A 16,882-nucleotide genomic window follows, 5' to 3' on the forward strand; every position below is an offset into this window, starting at 1 on the left:
TGCTGCCCCGAGGGCGCCCCCGGGCGATGGGGGCCGCCGCGCTGTTGCTGCTGCTGCTGCTGCTCGGATTCCTCCTGTTCGGTTGGGATCTGGGGTGTGAGCGCCACAAGCAGGGCGGGCGAGCGGGGGCCCCGGGATGCTTCCCCGGCCCGCTCATGCCACGTGTCCCCCCAGACGGGAGGCTGCGGAGAGCCGCCGCCCTCGACGGAGACCCGGGGGCTGGCCCCGGGGACCACAACCGCTCCAACTGCGGCCCGCCGCCGCCGCGGCCGTCCAAGTGCGAGGTAGGTGCGCGCGGCCCTGGCGGCGGGAGTCCCGGGGGCGCCGCCCCCCAGCCCAGCCTCTTGGATAGCTGCTAGAATCACAACACCTGGCGTCTGTCCAGCACTGGCCAGCCGGCTGGGGCGCGCCTCGGACGTGCAACTTCTCTGCTCCCGACCTCAGTTTCCCCATTTGAAATGAAGGGTTGGCTCCTGCTGCCCCGTCAGCACACTCTTCCCGTCTCCGCTGCGGGGTGGGGCAGCTCAACCATGGGTCCTCACCGCCTCGCGAAGGGGGGCCTGCTGCCGACCTGGGCGTCCCTCCCCAGCTCTTGCATGTGGCCATCGTGTGTGCGGGGCATAACTCCAGCCGAGACGTCATCACCCTGGTGAAGTCCATGCTCTTCTACAGGTACAGCCAGGTGTCCGTGGAGGAGGGTCAGGAGTGGGGAAGGGACAAAGTCTGGGACACGCTGCTGGTCTCAGAGCTTCAGCTTCTTCATCTGTGACGTGGGGACAGTGTCCCCTTCCTCCCTTGAAGGGCGGTTGTAAGAACATCCTGAGCTGGGCGTGGAAAAGCTCTTTGCAGGTGGCGCTTCCATCTCTACGCCCCTCGGGGTGGGGGCTGTCCCATCTTGCTCCTGCTGGGGCCTCTCAGGCTTCCTCTCTGCCCACCCAAAAGGAAAAATCCACTGCACCTCCACTTGGTAACTGATGCCGTAGCCAGAAACATCCTGGAGATGCTCTTCCACACGTGGATGGTGCCTGCTGTCCGTGTCAGCTTTTACAACGCGGAGGAGCTCAAGGCAGGGGCCCAGCCCTTCCCCGCTCCCGCTAGCTGTGTCCACCGCTTTCCTCCCTCCAGGGCGTGGTGGGGTTGGAGAAGAGAATCTTCAGTCCCATCCACCTACTGAAGCGCAAACCCCTCTCTTCTTGGGGTTTTACCCCCTCCCCTCTGTGTCCCTCCAAGTGTGTGTTCTGGTGCTCATAGGCCCCTCTGCCATCTCATCCCCTGCCTTTCCCCCACACAGTCCCAGGTCTCCTGGATCCCCAACAAGCACTACTCCGGCCTCTATGGGCTAATGAAGCTGGTGCTGCCCAGCGCCTTGCCCGCTGAGCTGGCCCACGTCATTGTCCTGGACACAGATGTCACCTTCGCCTCTGACATCTCGGAGCTCTGGGCACTCTTTGCTCACTTTTCTGGTGAGAGGCCTGGGAGCCTGCCTGGCCTGCCCACGACCCCTGCATCTAGCCCTGAGCCCAGGTCCTGTGGCAGCCTCAGACAGCTCCCTTACCCCCTCCCCTCCCAGACACGCAGGCGATCGGTCTAGTGGAGAACCAGAGTGACTGGTACCTGGGCAACCTCTGGAAGAACCACAGGCCCTGGCCTGCCTTGGGCCGGGGATTTAACACAGGTGGGGGCAGTGGTGAGGGGAGGCAGGGGGGTTGGTCTCTTGGTCCTTGGGCCCCTGGGGTTGGGTGGGGCAAAGAATGCTAGGAAGCCCCCCAGGAAGAACATTGCTGTGAAAAGAACCCTGGATGAAGAGACAGACAGCAGTTCCAACAGTCCTGTGTGTGCTGGATGACTTTGGCCAGCTCTCCTGCTCCCTCTGAGCCTCAGTTTTCTTGTCCATTAAATGGAGGATAATTTTAACAGCCCTGGGCTCACCAAGTGTGAGAAGAAGGCCATGGATGTGCTCTGTAAGCTGGACAGCGCCTCCTCTTCACCCCCAAGAGGATTGACTGTTGACAAAAGTAGTCTACGAGCAAGCTGGGTGCAATGGTTCATGCCTGTAATCCCAGCACTTTAGGAGGCTAAGGTGGGAGAATCGCTTGAGCCCATGAGTTCGAGAACAGCCTTGGCAACATAGTGAGACCCTTGTCTCTACAAACATTAAAAAATTGGCCAGGCGTGGTGGTTCATGCCTGTAATCCCAGCACTTTGGTAGGCCAAGGCGGGCGGATTACTTGAGGTCAGGAGTTTGAGACCACCCTGGCCAACATGGTGATGTGTAGATGGTGAAACCCCATCTACACTAAAAATACAAAAATTAGTCGGGGGTGGTGTCACATACCTGTAATCCCAGCTACTTGGGAGGCTGAGGAGGGAGAATCACTTGAACCCAGGAGGCGGAGGTTGCAGTGAGCCGAGTTCACACCACTGCACTCCATCCTTGGCAATAGGGCGAGACTCTATCTCATAAATAAATAAGTAAATAAATAAAAAGAACAGGTGTGGTGGCATACCTGCAGTCCCAGCTAGTTGGTGGGGATTGTGGTGGGGTGCTGAGGTGGGAGGTTTGCTTGAGCCTGGGAACTCGAGGCTGCGGTGAGCCATGATTGTGCCACTGCACCACTCTAGCCTGGGTGACAAAGCAAGACCCTGTCTCTAAAAAACAAAACAACAACAAAAAACAAGTGGTAGTCCATGATCATGTCTGAACAGTCAGAAAATACCAATAAGTCAAAAAACAAAGGACACCTTCATGACCTTCATGTCCCCCAGGAGCTGGTCATCCCAGGTGGGCATGACAGCATCTCTTCATTGGCAGGTGTGATCCTACTGCGGCTGGACCGGCTCCGGCAGGCTGGCTGGGAGCAGATGTGGAGGCTGACGGCCAGGCGGGAGCTCCTTACCCTGCCTGCCACCTCACTGGCTGACCAGGTCTGGGGAAGCCTTGCCGGGTGGGGTGTGGCAGGCTGGGGGCTGGGGTGTGATGGGTGTCTCTGCTCAGGACATCTTCAACGCTGTGATCAAGGAGCATCCGGGGCTAGTGCAGCCTCTGCCTTGCGTCTGGAACGTGCAGCTGTCAGATCACACACTGGCCGAGCGCTGCTACTCTGCAGCGTCTGACCTCAAGGTGAGTGGGACAGGAGGCTGCGTGCTGGTGGGGGGCCATGGATGGGGACTCCTGCTCCCTGCTCCCATGGCCCCAACACCCTCCCGGGTCCCAGGTGATCCACTGGAACTCGCCAAAGAAGCTTCAGGTGAAGAACAAGCACGTGGAATTCTTCCGCAATCTCTACCTGACCTTCCTGGAGTACGATGGGAACCTGCTGCGGAGAGAGCTCTTTGGGTGCCCCAGCCAGCCCCCGCCTGGTGCTGAGCAGGTGCGAAGGAGCTACCTTCCCCTGCTCCTCTCTGCTTTGGTGGGACCCAGCCTTGTCTGGGGGATGTGTCATTCTGCCCTACCCCTGGTCCTTGTCACCCCTTATCCCCTCAGTTACAGCAGGCCCTGGCACAACTTGACGAGGAAGACCCCTGCTTTGAATTCCGGCAGCAGCAGCTCACTGTGCACCGTGTGCACGTCACTTTCCTGCCCCATGAGCCGCCACCCCCCCGGCCTCACGATGTCACCCTTGTGGCCCAGCTGTCCATGGACCGGTGAGGGTGCAGAGGGCAGCCCAGGGAGTATGACATGGGCTGGGTTGGACATTTCTGAGAGGGGGTTCCATCTGGCAGCCTGCTGCTGTGGTAGTGAGCTGCCTGGCCCTCAGGGAGTTCCAGAAGTTGGAGACATTGGATATGGTGGAAAGAGCTTGGGCTCTGGAGTCATTCAGATGCCCGGAGCTGTCCCTTGGTCGCTGTGGGACCATGGGCAAGTCTTCATATCTCTGGCCCCTAGTTTTCTCTCTCAAATGAGAAAGTACCCACCTGGTGGGGGTAGCTGTGAAGATTCAATCAGATTGGCTCTATAAGTATTTGAAGGGTGCTCAGTAAGTCACTTGAGGAGGTGGCAGCAGCAGCTAACTGGGGAGGTTTTTCAGGCCTCCCTGAGCTGTGCAAGAGGGGCAGAGCTGTGCTGACCTCCCCCTTCCCATAGGCTGCAGATGTTGGAAGCCCTGTGCAGGCACTGGCCTGGCCCCATGAGCCTGGCCTTGTACCTGACAGACGCAGAAGCTCAGCAGTTCCTGCGTTTCATCGAGGCCTCACCAGTGCTTGCTGCCCGGCAGGACGTGGCCTACCACGTGGTGTACCGTGAGGGGCCCCTGTACCCTGTCAACCAGCTCCGCAACGTGGCCTTGGCCCAGGCCCTCACACCTTACGTCTTCCTCAGTGACATTGACTTCCTGCCTGCCTATTCTCTCTACGACTACCTCAGGTGGGCCAGCAGGCAAGGAGGGGAACAGCGTATGGGGTGGATGTGGACAGGGCACGCGTGGGACCCCAGGTCCCTGCTCCTTTCTGGGCCTCAGTGGCCTCTGTCAAGTGGGGTTTGTATTAGGCTGTTTCTGTCAACAGGGAGGCCAGGGCCAGCTTCAACAGCAGCTCCACCTGTGGTTGTATCCACCCGTCGCATTGGGCAAGATGGCCCATGGTGGACGGGTCCTGTGGCTAATGCCCTGATGAGGGTCACTGGCCCAGTCCTGGAGGCTCCACTCTTCTCCCCTGCTCATGGGTGCTCCTCCTCAGGGCCTCCATTGAGCAGCTGGGGCTGGGCAGCCAGCGAAAGGCAGCGCTGGTGGTGCCAGCATTCGAGACCCTGCACTACCGCTTCAGCTTCCCCCATTCCAAGGTGGAGCTGCTGGCCTTGCTGGATGTGGGCGCTCTCTACACCTTCAGGTAGGAGAGGCTACTTCTCTGCCCACTCCACTCACTTGCCCACACTGGCTCCCACTACCCACAAGCTCCTAGCCTCAGCCTGGCTCCCACCTGACCCTGCTGCACAGGTACCACGAGTGGCCCCGGGGCCACGCACCCACAGACTATGCCCGCTGGCGGGAAGCTCAGGCCCCGTACCGTGTGCAATGGGCGGCCGACTATGAGCCCTACGTGGTGGTGCCACGTGACTGTCCCCGCTATGACCCTCGCTTTGTGGGCTTTGGCTGGAACAAGGTGGCTCACATTGTGGAGCTGGATGCCCAGGTGAGGAGGGCAGCTTGCTGCCACCACCTTTGATTCGAGCACCTCCAGGTCCAGGGAACTCATGACACCTGCATGGGGGACCACACTGCTGGGCGGCACTGTTAGAAATATCCTCCTTCTGTAGAACTAAAATCATCTGCCCTTTGGCCCTTGCTTTAGCTCTCAGGGGCTACAGGGTAAGCCTGTTTTCTGGAGCTGCACCTTCCCCGCAGGCCAGGCAAGCCAGGTAGCCACTGCTCCTCTGCCCCACCCTGCAGGAATATGAGCTCCTGGTGCTGCCCGAGGCCTTCACCATCCATCTGCCCCATGCTCCAAGCCTGGACATCTCCCGCTTCCGCTCCAGCCCCACCTATCGTGACTGCCTCCGGGCCCTTAAGGACGAATTCCACCAGGACTTGTCCCGCCACCATGGGGCTGCTGCCCTCAAATACCTCCGGGCCCTGCAGCAGCCCCAGAGCCCTGCCCGAGGCTGAGGCTGAGGCTGGGCGGGCGCTGCCCCTTGTCTTAGCATTGGGCAGACACCAGGGCAACCCGGCCTGCCCTCCGCCAACCCTGCTATTTAAATTATTTAAGGTCTCTGGGAAGGGCTGGGGCGGAGCATCTGTGGGGTGGCGTCTTCCCCTTGCTGCTATTGTTTGGCTGGCGTCTGGTCTCCCTCTGCCCCAGCCAGTTTGGGGCTGGTTCCCCCATCTTCAATTGTTCATCCCTTTTTCATAATTCAAGTTTTAAAAAATCCTTTTTGTGCTCCTCCTGGTTTGGGGGAGCAGGGGCACTCTGGGGCTAGGGTGTCAGTGCATAAGGGAGGTGCTACGTCCAGCTGGGGTCACAGGAGGGCCTGGGCCCTTAAGGGCAAGCACTCCCCCCACCCCCAGAGAGCCAGTCAGGGAGGGCAGAGGCTGGGACTGGAATGTGTCCTGCCCACCCTCCCCTGCCCCAAACCCAACACCATGAGGCTGAGAGGCTTTATTTGGCTTTATTTAGTAAAATGTTAAAATAAATAAATACAAATTGATCAGCTGCTCTGTATCCCCCCCACCCCCTCAAAACAAAAACCAAACAAACAAAAACAAAAACTTTGAAGCACAAAACTCCAAATACAAGTCTACCAAGACTGAAATCACAAAGGGCATGGACAAGAGACAGGGTTGGGGTCTGGCTGGCTCTTCTCTGCTAGGAGCTGGCTGACCTCTGGCCTGCCCGTCCCACCCCGCCTGACTGCAGCTCACCCTGGGCTAAGGACCCACAGATACCAGAGAGGTGAGGGCCCAAAGGCTGCTGGGGAAGGGGTAGGGGGTTGGGGTCCTCAGGGAGAAAGGGCCTTGTGGGAGGGGGTGCCAAGTGGAACTGGGGAGCCCTGCTTCCGTTTAGAGGAGCTATTTTTCAGAGTTCCTACCCTGGCTTTCTGGAGGGCAGCCCCAGCTTCCTGCCTCTCACTTTAGCAAAGGGGCCAGAAGACTGCCCAGGGCCGCCCACTCCCATCTTGGAGAGGAGCTGACTCAGAGGACAGTCTAAGTTAGGGTGAGAATGGGAGTCCTGCTTCCTGCCAAGGGTGCCCGGCCAAGGGACAGGAGCACCCAGCCGAGGGACAGGGGCAAGGTTCACACAGAGCAAAGTTGCCTCCACTCAACAGAAGCCACGGGATCTGGAGAACCCAGGCCCTGGAAAATGCACTTGGGCCACCATCCATCCCTTTACCCTAGGAGTGTTTTGCCCCTGGGTAAAAAGTCTCCTAAATTCAGCCCTTTAGATAAGTAAGAAGGACCACGCCCTGTAAGGGAATGAAGGGAGGAAACCACGAAGAGTGTGTGAGCTGAGAGGTGAGAGCCCAAGGGAGGCTCTGATGGCCCCAAGAGAAGTATCAGAGGTGGCTGGAGAGGCAGCCGTGCATGCAGAGACGGAAGCGCGCTGCAGACACGGTCACCCTCAGGGGAACAGCTGTGTGCAGCCGCCCCCACGCACGCTGCCTGTTGGGCCTGAGCCAAGCAGCAGCAGGGACAGAGGCAGGCATTGCAGGGAAACCAGGCACACGATGGTGCCAGGAGGAGGCTGCCAGGGCGGCCCCACCAGGAACTGCCCCTAACTGCCTCCCTATGTCAGGTGCAACCAGCAGGCTTACCCCAAAGGGCCTGATAAGGAAGGAATAAATCAAAACCCCAGATGAGCTCAGCACAAGTGAGACAAGACCCGGCAGGCTCTATGAAAGAAGAAGGACCCGCAGGCAGCAAGAACGCAGAGGTGGAGATGACAGCAACATGGCCTCACTGTCACCACGGTGCAGCGCCTGGTCAGGAGCTGGCCAAGGACTCCCAGTCATCACTGCCACCAGGGCGCAGTGCCTGATCGGGAGCTGGCAGGGGACTCCCAGTCAGGGCCCAGTGGGCAGCCGCTCCAGCTCTCTGAAGTGACTGCAAAGCCAGCTGGTCTCAAAAGTGGCTGTCAGAGCAGCTAAATTCTGGGCCATGGGCAAAGAGCAGCGGAGGGAAGGAGGAGGAAGCAAGTGGAGGTGGCTGGGGTGGGGCAGTGTCACGAGCGTATGTCTCAGGTGGTCACAGGCCCCCCCCCCCCAGGTCTGAGGGGACAGTGAAGGGCAGGGAGATTGAGTGCCAGGGGCCTCTTCTTTACAGTAAAGCGGTGTTTTGGAATTTGAGTCTAGAATGTAGGTTTGGGGGCTGGGTTGCATCTCATACTCCGTACTAGCTGACTCCCAAAACAGCTCACATCTGAATGTCAGGAAGAATCCACAGCCCAGCTGCAGGTGAGGTTGGAATGTACTCGACACTGCTGAGGGCGGCAGGCAAAGCCCTGGTCAATTCCTAGCCCCGTCCCCCCAGCCCCTGAGACTCCTCAGGCAGCTCCTCTCCGAGCAAAGGCCTCTAGTGATGATGGCTTCCCAACTTCTTTCAGGAAAAGGTAAGTTAGGTGTTGTGTGGCAACCCCCAGATGGGCCCAGACAGGTTGAGGGGAAGAGCTCTAGACAGGGCAGACCGCCTGCTGCTGGTCTCTGATCCTCTGCCAACGATTCCTCCAACTAGTCCAGGCATCTCCAAGGCTCCCTGACTAGACACAGCACCTTGGTTTCTGAATGAGAAAAGGGAACTCTTCCCCCTCAGCCAATCAAGCAGCCAGGGCCTAACTCTGAGGCCTGTTCAGTCAAACTTAATTCCTTCTTCTGAGGCCCTTGGGAAGATGAATGGCAACGGCTGATGGGGATGAGACACATTTTACTCTAAGAAGTGTCTCTTCTCTGTTCCATTTGCTTTCAGATCTGTCTTTGTCTCTCTGGGCCTAACTGGGTGGGAGAGAAGCCGATGGGACCGTTTCTACCTCTCCTAGACTCTGGCCATTCCCAGGGCCTGGAGTGGGCTTGGGGGAGATGCTCTAGCAGGACCAGGGTACAGAGCCTCCACCGCCCTCCCATCAGCCAGGGGCACGCAAGGGGCAAAGGTCTCCAGCGAGAGCACGCATCTGACACAATTTACTTCTGACAGGCCAAGATGAGACAATGGTCTGAGCCTTTCACAACCCCGGTTTTCTCAAGAAGGAGAGGCCACAACTAGCCAAGCCAAAGCGAGCGCAGTAATTCTAGCCAAGGGTCACCCAGGAGGTTTGTGGGTGGGTGGAGTGGAGTAAATTTCTGGTGCCTGGAGCCAACAGGCAGAGAAAGGAGCAGGAGTCTCAGACCTCTCCCCAAAGGCAAGACAGCGAAGGCCACACTGGGGCTCTGTCTCAGAGACATAACCTCAAAACATGTCACTCCTCCTCTGTTCTTTCTAAGCACCAAGGGCTGATGCAGCCAGCCTGCACTCCCACACCCTCCTGTCACGGCCAGGGTGCGTGCGCACCACTGAGCTCCGCTGGCCAGTTCCCTCGGAGGTGTCCCCCAGGCACTCATAATGCTGGTGGCTGAAAGACCAAAAGCAGCACCAAAGGAAGGGATCTTATTTAGGCACCAGCCTTTTGCTCTAGCAGAATCTGAGAAGACCACGGGTAGGGCCCTGATACCATCCACACTTCCATTTGGGCTTCACAACAGGAGACAAGATCCCTGCACCAAGAAGAGAGCACGGTCTTTTCTGAGGAGAGAGAAGGGTGGGGAGCTCCGCCTCTGTCCTTCAAGGAGACTGGCCCACCAGTCTAGAGACACACACACGGCAAAATGTCATTGTGATCAGCAGGGTCTGTGCTAAAAAATTATAACTACACGGCATTTTCTCCAGTTCTGACACCTTTTTAATAGAAATCACTGTTTTTAGGAAACAAATAGCACTTTTGTAATTTTTTTTTACAATGTTTCTTACCTTGATCTTAATTTAAGTAACACTAGGAAGACCTCAATATCTTTTATTTTCCTTTTTAATTTAAAAAAAAGTTGTTTTTTTTTTCCCCAGATACAAAGATTTTTGCCCTTGCATAAAAAAACAGTGCCCGAACGATGACACAAGGACTCACAAAGACTCACGGGACCTCACTGACACTATGATTCCTACTCTACCATGCAAGGTCTCGGCTACCCTTAAATGGACTGTCAGCCTGAAAAACAGCTTTTCTATTCCTTATTTTAGTTTTTGTTACCAAGAAAGTAAAATGAACAGTAAAATAAAACTTTCCTTAAAGAAAAAAAGAACAAAAACAAAAATTTAAAAAAGAGAAAAGAAACGTCTCCATTCAATTCACACACACCTGGGTCGCGTGCTGCTTCACTCAAGATCTTCTCTTCTTATAAATATAGAAAAGGGATGGAGCTTGTTTTCAAGTAAAATCACTGATTCACCTTTTTTTCCTTCCTGGACACACACATCCTTCTTCCCTGCCTTGGGCAAGGGCCAGCGGCCCGGGCTCTGCTTGTTCTTGGAGAGGAGACAGCGGGATAACCACGGGGATGCGCGATTCACCAAGCAGGGAAGGAAGGAGACTGGCCAGGCTTCAGGAGTGGTGGGGTTACTGCGCAGGGAGCAGAGCGCAGGGGAGAAGAACCTACTGGCTGTTCTTGGTGTTGGTCTCCCCTTGCACGAGGCCCCCGCCAGACGTGATTAAATACTGCTTATTTGATACACTGTCCCACCCCCCTGCTCCCTCCAGCCACTCCCCTTCCCTCTTCTGGGCACTGGGGTTGGTTAAATCTCAATTCCTTTTTTTGGTTTTATAGTAGCGAAAGTTTAGAAACAGGAAAGCCCACACACTCTTTGGACTTGTCTTCTCTACCTAAACAAACGGCTCGGCAAGTAAGGATCTGAAACCTGCTCTCCTCCCTCCGCCCGTCCCTGCTCCCCACCCAAGAAAACAGAAACAAACCCATCGTGGCTGTGGAGGCTGCTGCAGGCACACACTGGTGTATAATAGAGAGAGTAAATATATTATTTCACTTGGCATGGTGCTGGCAAAGAACCTCCAGCTGGCACTATTTCATGTAACATGGTCCAATCTTTGCATGTACACACAGAATAAGAAGGATCAATTGGCAAACTCTGGTGCCACCTGGCACAAGCATCTTCTCTCTCTCTGGAACCAAAGAACCAAAAGAATTCTGCACTTTCCAGAAATCCGGCTTTGCTTTTCTGGAGTCTTCAGTGTTCTGCTCTCCTCGCCGCCGGGATCCCGTGGCTTCTCCTAGAGGGGCTCTGTTATTTAGTCTCTTCCCCCTGGTTACAGTTCGCTGTGCAGCTCTGGGAGGAGGGGGAAGGGGCCGGCGTGGAGGTGGCGGCGTTGGCAGGGGGGGTGCAGTCCGGGCCATTGGAGATGGCCCCCACAGTGGCCTCAGAGTCTACAGGTTTGGAGAGGTCGATGCCATGGATGAGGCGAATCAGCTGTTTTACCTTCTCCAGGGAGCTGTGCATCTCCTTCTGCCGGGCCAGAATGGTGTTCTTCATTTCCATGCATTTCTGCAGCAAATGACAAGGGCAGTGGCACTGAGCCGCCTCGTTTCTAACAGGCCTCGCAGCCCCTGAGAGCAGAGCGCCTTCCCTCTGCCTAGGGAAAAGAAGCCCTCCTGACTGCTGTGCAGCCCCTGGGCCTTGCTGTGCTCCTCAGTGGAGCGGGCGGCTGCCACCTAAGGAACACGGCGGGTGGAGTGGGTAGGCTGGGGGGTCCAAGAAACAACACAGAGAAAGAGAGCATGCGGGCACCAGCACGCGGGAGTACTAACGCTTAAAAACAAACCGGCAGAGCCGCCATCAGACTTCCAAACAAAGGTTGTTAAAAAAAAAAAAAGTTCCCACAGCTGCCCTGCAGCCTGTTTGGGCAGGTTTTGATACGCTTCTGTCATGCTAACTGGGGAGCCTTCAGGACTGGACTGAGCTCTCCAGGGTGGAAAACACGCAGTGCTATCTGGATTCCATCTGAGTGCAGCAGGAAGTGAGAGGACAGGCCAGCAGCATTTAGGAGGATCGAAGCCCCAAGGACAAAGGCCTGCAGCCAGTACACCTTCTGCTCAGCCAGGGACTTGGGAGTCTTTCGCCCTTTTGCCCTCAGCCTCCCACACCTGCTGGCTTCTATTTTAGGCAGGGAAAGAGATGAAGGAGGTGTTAAATCTGCATGCCACGGGTAGGTATGGTGAGGAGGAAAAAGCAGGTAAGCAGGACAGTTCAACTGCCACCAAGTACAAGGCACCACCTGGTATCCGTGAGGGCTGAGGTCACTTCACTCCAACAAGGGTGACCTACTCAATGGAAAAGAAGACTGGCTCCTTGCCTGGGAGGAGCCTCTGTACCCTGCTGCAAACACAACCCTCTTTCCCACTTGGACAGGCCGGGCTGGGCAGTACTTACTTCCAATACTTGTCTCTAGAAAGCCCGCTTCCTCACACTGGCCAGGAAAACCGGGAAATGCAATCAGCATGGTGTGGAAGAAAGAGCGAGGGAGGGCCGTATGGATGGGCCCACTCACTCAGGTGACTAGGAAGAATCACATGAGGGGACCTGGTCTGTGTCTGCTCAGTGTCAGGTGAGGCGCTATGCTCCCCCCACACACTGTCAGGAATACGCAGGGCCGTGGCTACACTGTTGTAGCTGTTACTTATTCAGCCTGAAGACTGAAGATCCTCTTTCAGATTAAAGCCAAGAGAACGTTCCAGAGCTTGGGTAAGGCACCACCTACCAACTGGCCACCTGTACCTGAGGGCTGCACTCTTAACTGGATGGCAAACTGCATTTGCCCAAGTTAATCACGTTAATAAACAGAAGGACCTGAAGCAGCCTGGGGCCCACACGTACTGTTACGTATATGGAAAGGCCTAGGTCTCTGCACCTATGTATCGACTGCTGTAGGCATGAGGTTTACTTACACTTATGGAATTGCTGAGCTGTTTCACCTTTTGCTCTAGTTGTTCTCGTTCTTGTTTTAAATCTGAACTCCATTTAAGTAACTTCTGTTTCTCTTCTTCTTTTGCTAAAAAAAAAAAAAAAAAAAAGAACAGTTTTTGACAATTAATTCTTTGAAAAGGCCACTGTGCTCAGGATGCCTGCCAAAGAAGATATTTTCCCCAGAGCTCCCATGAGTCCCACAACCAGTGCAGAGAGTCTGCCCACCTGGACTTTTCCTTTTTCTGTGTACATATGCTAAGAAAACTGTCAGTGGCTTGGGTCTGGCTTTACATAAATGAGATACCACATCTCATTTTTTTCCCCCAAGAAGTGCTAACAGGCCAGGCATGGTGGCTCATGCCTGTAATCCTAGGACTTTGGGAGGCCAAGGCAGGGGAATCACTTGAGCCCAGGAGTTCAAGACCAGCCTGGGTGATATGGCAAAACCCGTCTCTACCAAAAAATACTAAAGTTAGCTGGGCATGGCAGTACACCCGTAGAGTCTCAGCCACTGGGGAGGCTGAGGTAGGAGGATCGACTGGGCCCAGGAGGAGGAAGCTGCAGTGGGCTGTGATCATGCCACAACACCCTAGCCTGGGCGATACAGTGAGACCTTGTCTCAAAAAATAAATGAATAAAAAAAATGCTACAGAAGTTTTCCACTTTATCTAATAAAAGGTTTTCATTTTTTTGTTTCCTCCAATAGTTAAGAGCAAAAGGTTTTCATTTTTAAATTTAAATTTCCTTTTGAGAATAAAACAAATACTGCCAGTATTTTTTTTTTTTTAACAAAGGGAAGCTTACAAAAAAGTAGGTATGGACAACTCCTTACCTGCTTTGTAGGCAATATAGGAATGAACAATTGCTAAAGTTCCAGGCCATGGAATTGCTTCTTCCTTCTTCAGCATCTGAAAAGATTTTTAGAATTTTACCTTGAGAAGGAGGTTTAAACACACATCCTCTACGTAACAGCTAGCAATGGTATTGGTGGCTACTGGCAGATAAAATCCAGGAAGGATTTATGGTAGCAGTGTTGCAAAACCCTGGTCTACAGTTTCTGGACTAAAATGTTCCAAATATCAGCTTAGGAGAATGAAGTTCAAGGCAGGAAGAGCCAGGACACTTGAGCCCAGGCTTAGAAGGAGCTGGGACTTGGCTAGGCATTCCTATCTTTTCACGTCACATGACACCCAACCACTCCCGACAGCTAGAACCATCCACACAAAAGCCACACGTCAGCATGATGGCAGCAGCCACTGGCAGTTTCGTCCTTGACCTGACATGGGCTGCCTGTCTCAATTTTAGATTTCTATGTCCCTCAAAGACAGCCTGATCAAGGAAATTAAATATTAGTTCCAAATACTAAAGTATAATCTAGACCCTATGTCAAAAATCATCAGAAGGTCACAAAGCAGCATCAGGAGGAGGACAGTGAGAGAAGTGTTCTGCTGTACCACAGTCTGCAGGATGAGGACAAGATTACCAGGGAAAACCAGAATTCATTCAAAGCAGGATTCCAAAGAACTGAGCAGGATCCCAGGGCTTGCTGAGCTATTGAGCTTGTTTATTTATTATTTATACTTTGCCTACCTCTAAAAAAGAGTTGAGACAGCTTATAATAAAATCATAAAGACATAAATATACACGGATAGTTGAAAAAAAGGCAACCAGAAACCAAACAGAGAAGGAGGGAGGCAAGGACAGTTAGGAATATGTTTGCCTTTTAAGTCTGTAAAATATCGACAGCGCTTTACAGTTAGTTCTCTGAGCCTGATATAACAAAATAGGTTAAAAGTGAAATGGGTGTTATTTTATTATTATTATTATTATTTTGAGACAGTCTCACTCTTGTCACCCAGGCTGGAGTGCAGTGGTGTGACCTCTGCTTACTGCAACCTCTGCCTCCCGGGTTCAAGCGATTCTCCTGCCTCAGCCTCCCAAGTAGCTGGGATTACAGGCGCCCACCACCACGCCCAGCTAATTTTTATATTTTTAGTAGAGATGGGGTTTTGCCACACTGGCCAGGCTGGTCTTGAACTCCTGACCTTAGGTGACCCGCCTGCCTTGGCCTCACCAAGTGCTGAGATTACAGGCGTTAGTCACTGCGTCCAGCCCAAGGTGTTATTTTAATTAATCAACTGGGCACTTTCTCTTAATTTTATTCCCAAAGAAGAGTTTTAAAACCATATACTTGGTCTAGACCATTTCTAGAGAATGAGGCACTCTGGACTTTTAAGGGTCTTGACTTTTAAAGAGAAGATAAGTCATTTCAAATACAAGGAAGCGTCTATCCAGCTCAGTAATAAGGCAGAGAGTTTCTGAGGGAATGAAGGCCGTGCGCCTGCATGCTGTGTCATGAACAGGGAAGATGCAGCCTGGAGACCGACTGGGAGAGGGAAGAGACTGCCATTCCCCGGGAAAGGAATTCCTCCTGATGGCCCTGTCTTTGTCCTCCTTGGCCCTTCCCCCATCAGACCCACCCACAGTACCTGGTCCTGACATCTGGGACAGATCCACATGCCCTTGGGAATTGTTTTCAGAGGGGGGTCTAAGCAGTCCAAATGATATACACGGGAACACGTGTCGCACATCAGTAACTGGCCACTTTTTCTGCAAACGCTGCAAAAATCCTCATGAATATCACCCTATAAAGTTGAGAGGAAAGGTAAGAAAAAGGACAAAAAAGGTAAAATTTTAATGTTAACATGCACATTCTAGATGCATATAAATGTTTTCGGACAATCAGCTGCCTCGGTCCAGAAGTACTCAAGAGAAGTAGGAATCACCATTAGCACAGGCCCCTACTCACTCCATATAGCTAAGGTTCCCTGAGTGGGGACAGTACAATAGTCCCCCCTTATCCATGGGGGCTATGTTCCAAGACCCCCAGCGGATGCCTGAAACCTCCGTACTGAACCCTATATATATGTTTTTCTATACATGCAAACCCACGATAAAGTTTAATCTATAAATTAGGCACAATAAGAGATTAACAACAGTGACTAAGAAAACAGAACAATTATAATGATATACTGTAATAAAAGATGTGAATGAGGTCTGTCTTCTTTTTTCTCTCTCAAAACATCTTAATATTTTCAGACTGCAGTTGACTATGGGTAACTGAAAGAGTAAGAAGTGAAACCTCAGATACGGGAGGACTACTGTATACTTTTTTTTTTCAGACAGAGTCTCGCTCTGTCGCCTAGATTGGAGTGCAGTGGCATGATCTTGGCTCACTGCAAGCTCCGCCTCCTGGGTTCACACCATTCTCCTGCCTCAGCCTCTTGATTAACTGGGACTACAGGTGCCTGCCACCACACCCAGCTAATTTTTTGTATTTTTAGTAGAGACGGGGTTTCACGTGGTAGTCAGGATGGTCTCGATCTCCTGACCTGGTGATCCGCCCACCTCGGCCTCCCAAAGTATTGGGATTACAGGCGTGAGCCACTGCGCCCGGCAGGGACTACTGTATTCTTAAAATTAAGAGTTTACAGGAGAGGTCTATAGTCGCCTAGGCCAAAATTAACATTATAGGCGATACCTAAGAGTTTATTATGTTTTGGTAGAGGACAACCTACGTATCACAAATCTTATAGGTATGGAAGTCCATTCATCAAAGTGTTTCACAATATGATACAAACAATTCTCATCACCTATCAATTTTGGGGGGAGTTTAGAAGGACTGGGAAAGAAGACAGACAAAAATTGGAGTTTTCCTGAACTTGCTTGCTCAAGAAGAAAAAAATACAGTGAAAGTTCAAAGGGGAAAATATTAAGTCAGAAACAAATTAAATTCATATGCGAGTTCTTTCCAAAATGAAGAATTTAAAAAGCCAAAGCAACAGCTGACAATGTTCTCCTAAAACCAGTATTTTGTGTTTGCTGTTCAATGGGCCATTCTATTCTGGGAAGCTTTATCCCTATAAAAACTTCACCAGCTGGAAAAAGATGAGCAGCCCCAGTCTGTTGTGCCAGTCCTGTCTCTCTACCACCCCCATCACAGTGATAGTTATAGGACCCAGGTAAGTCTGCTGGAGTCTCTGAACAGAAGGCACCATCAGAATAAAGCAGATCTACTCAAAATTGGAAGAGGAGAACCAAAAAAAAAAAAGAGCTATTGAAGAGGTCTTTTCCAGTGAGTCAATCCCTAGCTCATTCTCTGGATGGGATTAAATCCACTGAGAAGGACACCAGGGAAGGGAAGACAGAAGGGAAGTGCCAGAGGTGACCCAGCAAGTCAAGCCAATGTGTCGCTGTGGATTTCCTGGCTATTCTGCCAGAGGGTCTAATACAGAAATTGTGCACAGGAAGCAATGATAGAGAGCAATGTGAACCCCTCCTTTCTATGATGTAATCCCTCCACCACCACCACTGAAGGAACACATCGTCACGGACCTACAATTTCACTCCAAGGGAAACTTGCTCTGTAATCCACTAGGGTATCTGGCAGCCCAGAA

General features: G+C 52.9%; 2 protein-coding genes across 5 annotated transcripts in view; one reads left to right on the top strand and one right to left on the bottom strand.

Annotated features, from left to right (window-relative positions):
• The first annotated feature begins 6 nt into the window (after window positions 1–6).
• GYLTL1B (glycosyltransferase-like 1B) lies at window positions 7–5,862 on the top strand. Of its 2 annotated transcripts, XM_011963299.1 has the most exons (14): window positions 7–81; window positions 175–284; window positions 590–672; window positions 943–1,066; window positions 1,292–1,463; window positions 1,571–1,675; window positions 2,813–2,925; window positions 2,996–3,121; window positions 3,216–3,371; window positions 3,485–3,645; window positions 4,085–4,363; window positions 4,675–4,824; window positions 4,932–5,127; window positions 5,385–5,862. In XM_011963299.1, the coding sequence occupies exons 1-14, from the start codon at window positions 27–29 to the stop codon at window positions 5,598–5,600; spliced, it is 2,046 nt and encodes a 681-aa protein (XP_011818689.1). In that variant the 5' UTR covers window positions 7–26; the 3' UTR covers window positions 5,601–5,862. The 2 variants fall into 2 exon arrangements, with proteins under 2 accessions (XP_011818689.1, XP_011818688.1); XM_011963298.1 differs by having other exon boundaries at window positions 7–284.
• Window positions 5,863–6,081: 219 nt separating this feature from the next.
• PHF21A (PHD finger protein 21A) overlaps window positions 6,082–16,882 on the bottom strand; it is a 196,625-nt gene continuing 185,824 nt past the window's right edge. For 2 of the 3 annotated variants that reach the window (XM_011963301.1, XM_011963302.1), the window contains exons 15-18: window positions 14,915–15,070; window positions 13,258–13,333; window positions 12,407–12,510; window positions 6,082–11,006 (exon numbers count right to left, since the gene is read on the bottom strand). In XM_011963301.1, the coding sequence (XP_011818691.1) occupies window positions 10,749–11,006; window positions 12,407–12,510; window positions 13,258–13,333; window positions 14,915–15,070 (594 nt within the window). In that variant the 3' untranslated portion in view covers window positions 6,082–10,748. The remainder of the gene's footprint in view (window positions 11,007–12,406; window positions 12,511–13,257; window positions 13,334–14,914; window positions 15,071–16,882) is intronic. The other variant, XM_011963300.1, reaches the window with a different exon arrangement.

The sequence above is a fragment of the Colobus angolensis genome, unplaced genomic scaffold (assembly GCF_000951035.1).
Source record: "Colobus angolensis palliatus isolate OR3802 unplaced genomic scaffold, Cang.pa_1.0 Scaffold61, whole genome shotgun sequence".
NCBI lineage: Eukaryota > Metazoa > Chordata > Mammalia > Primates > Cercopithecidae > Colobus > Colobus angolensis.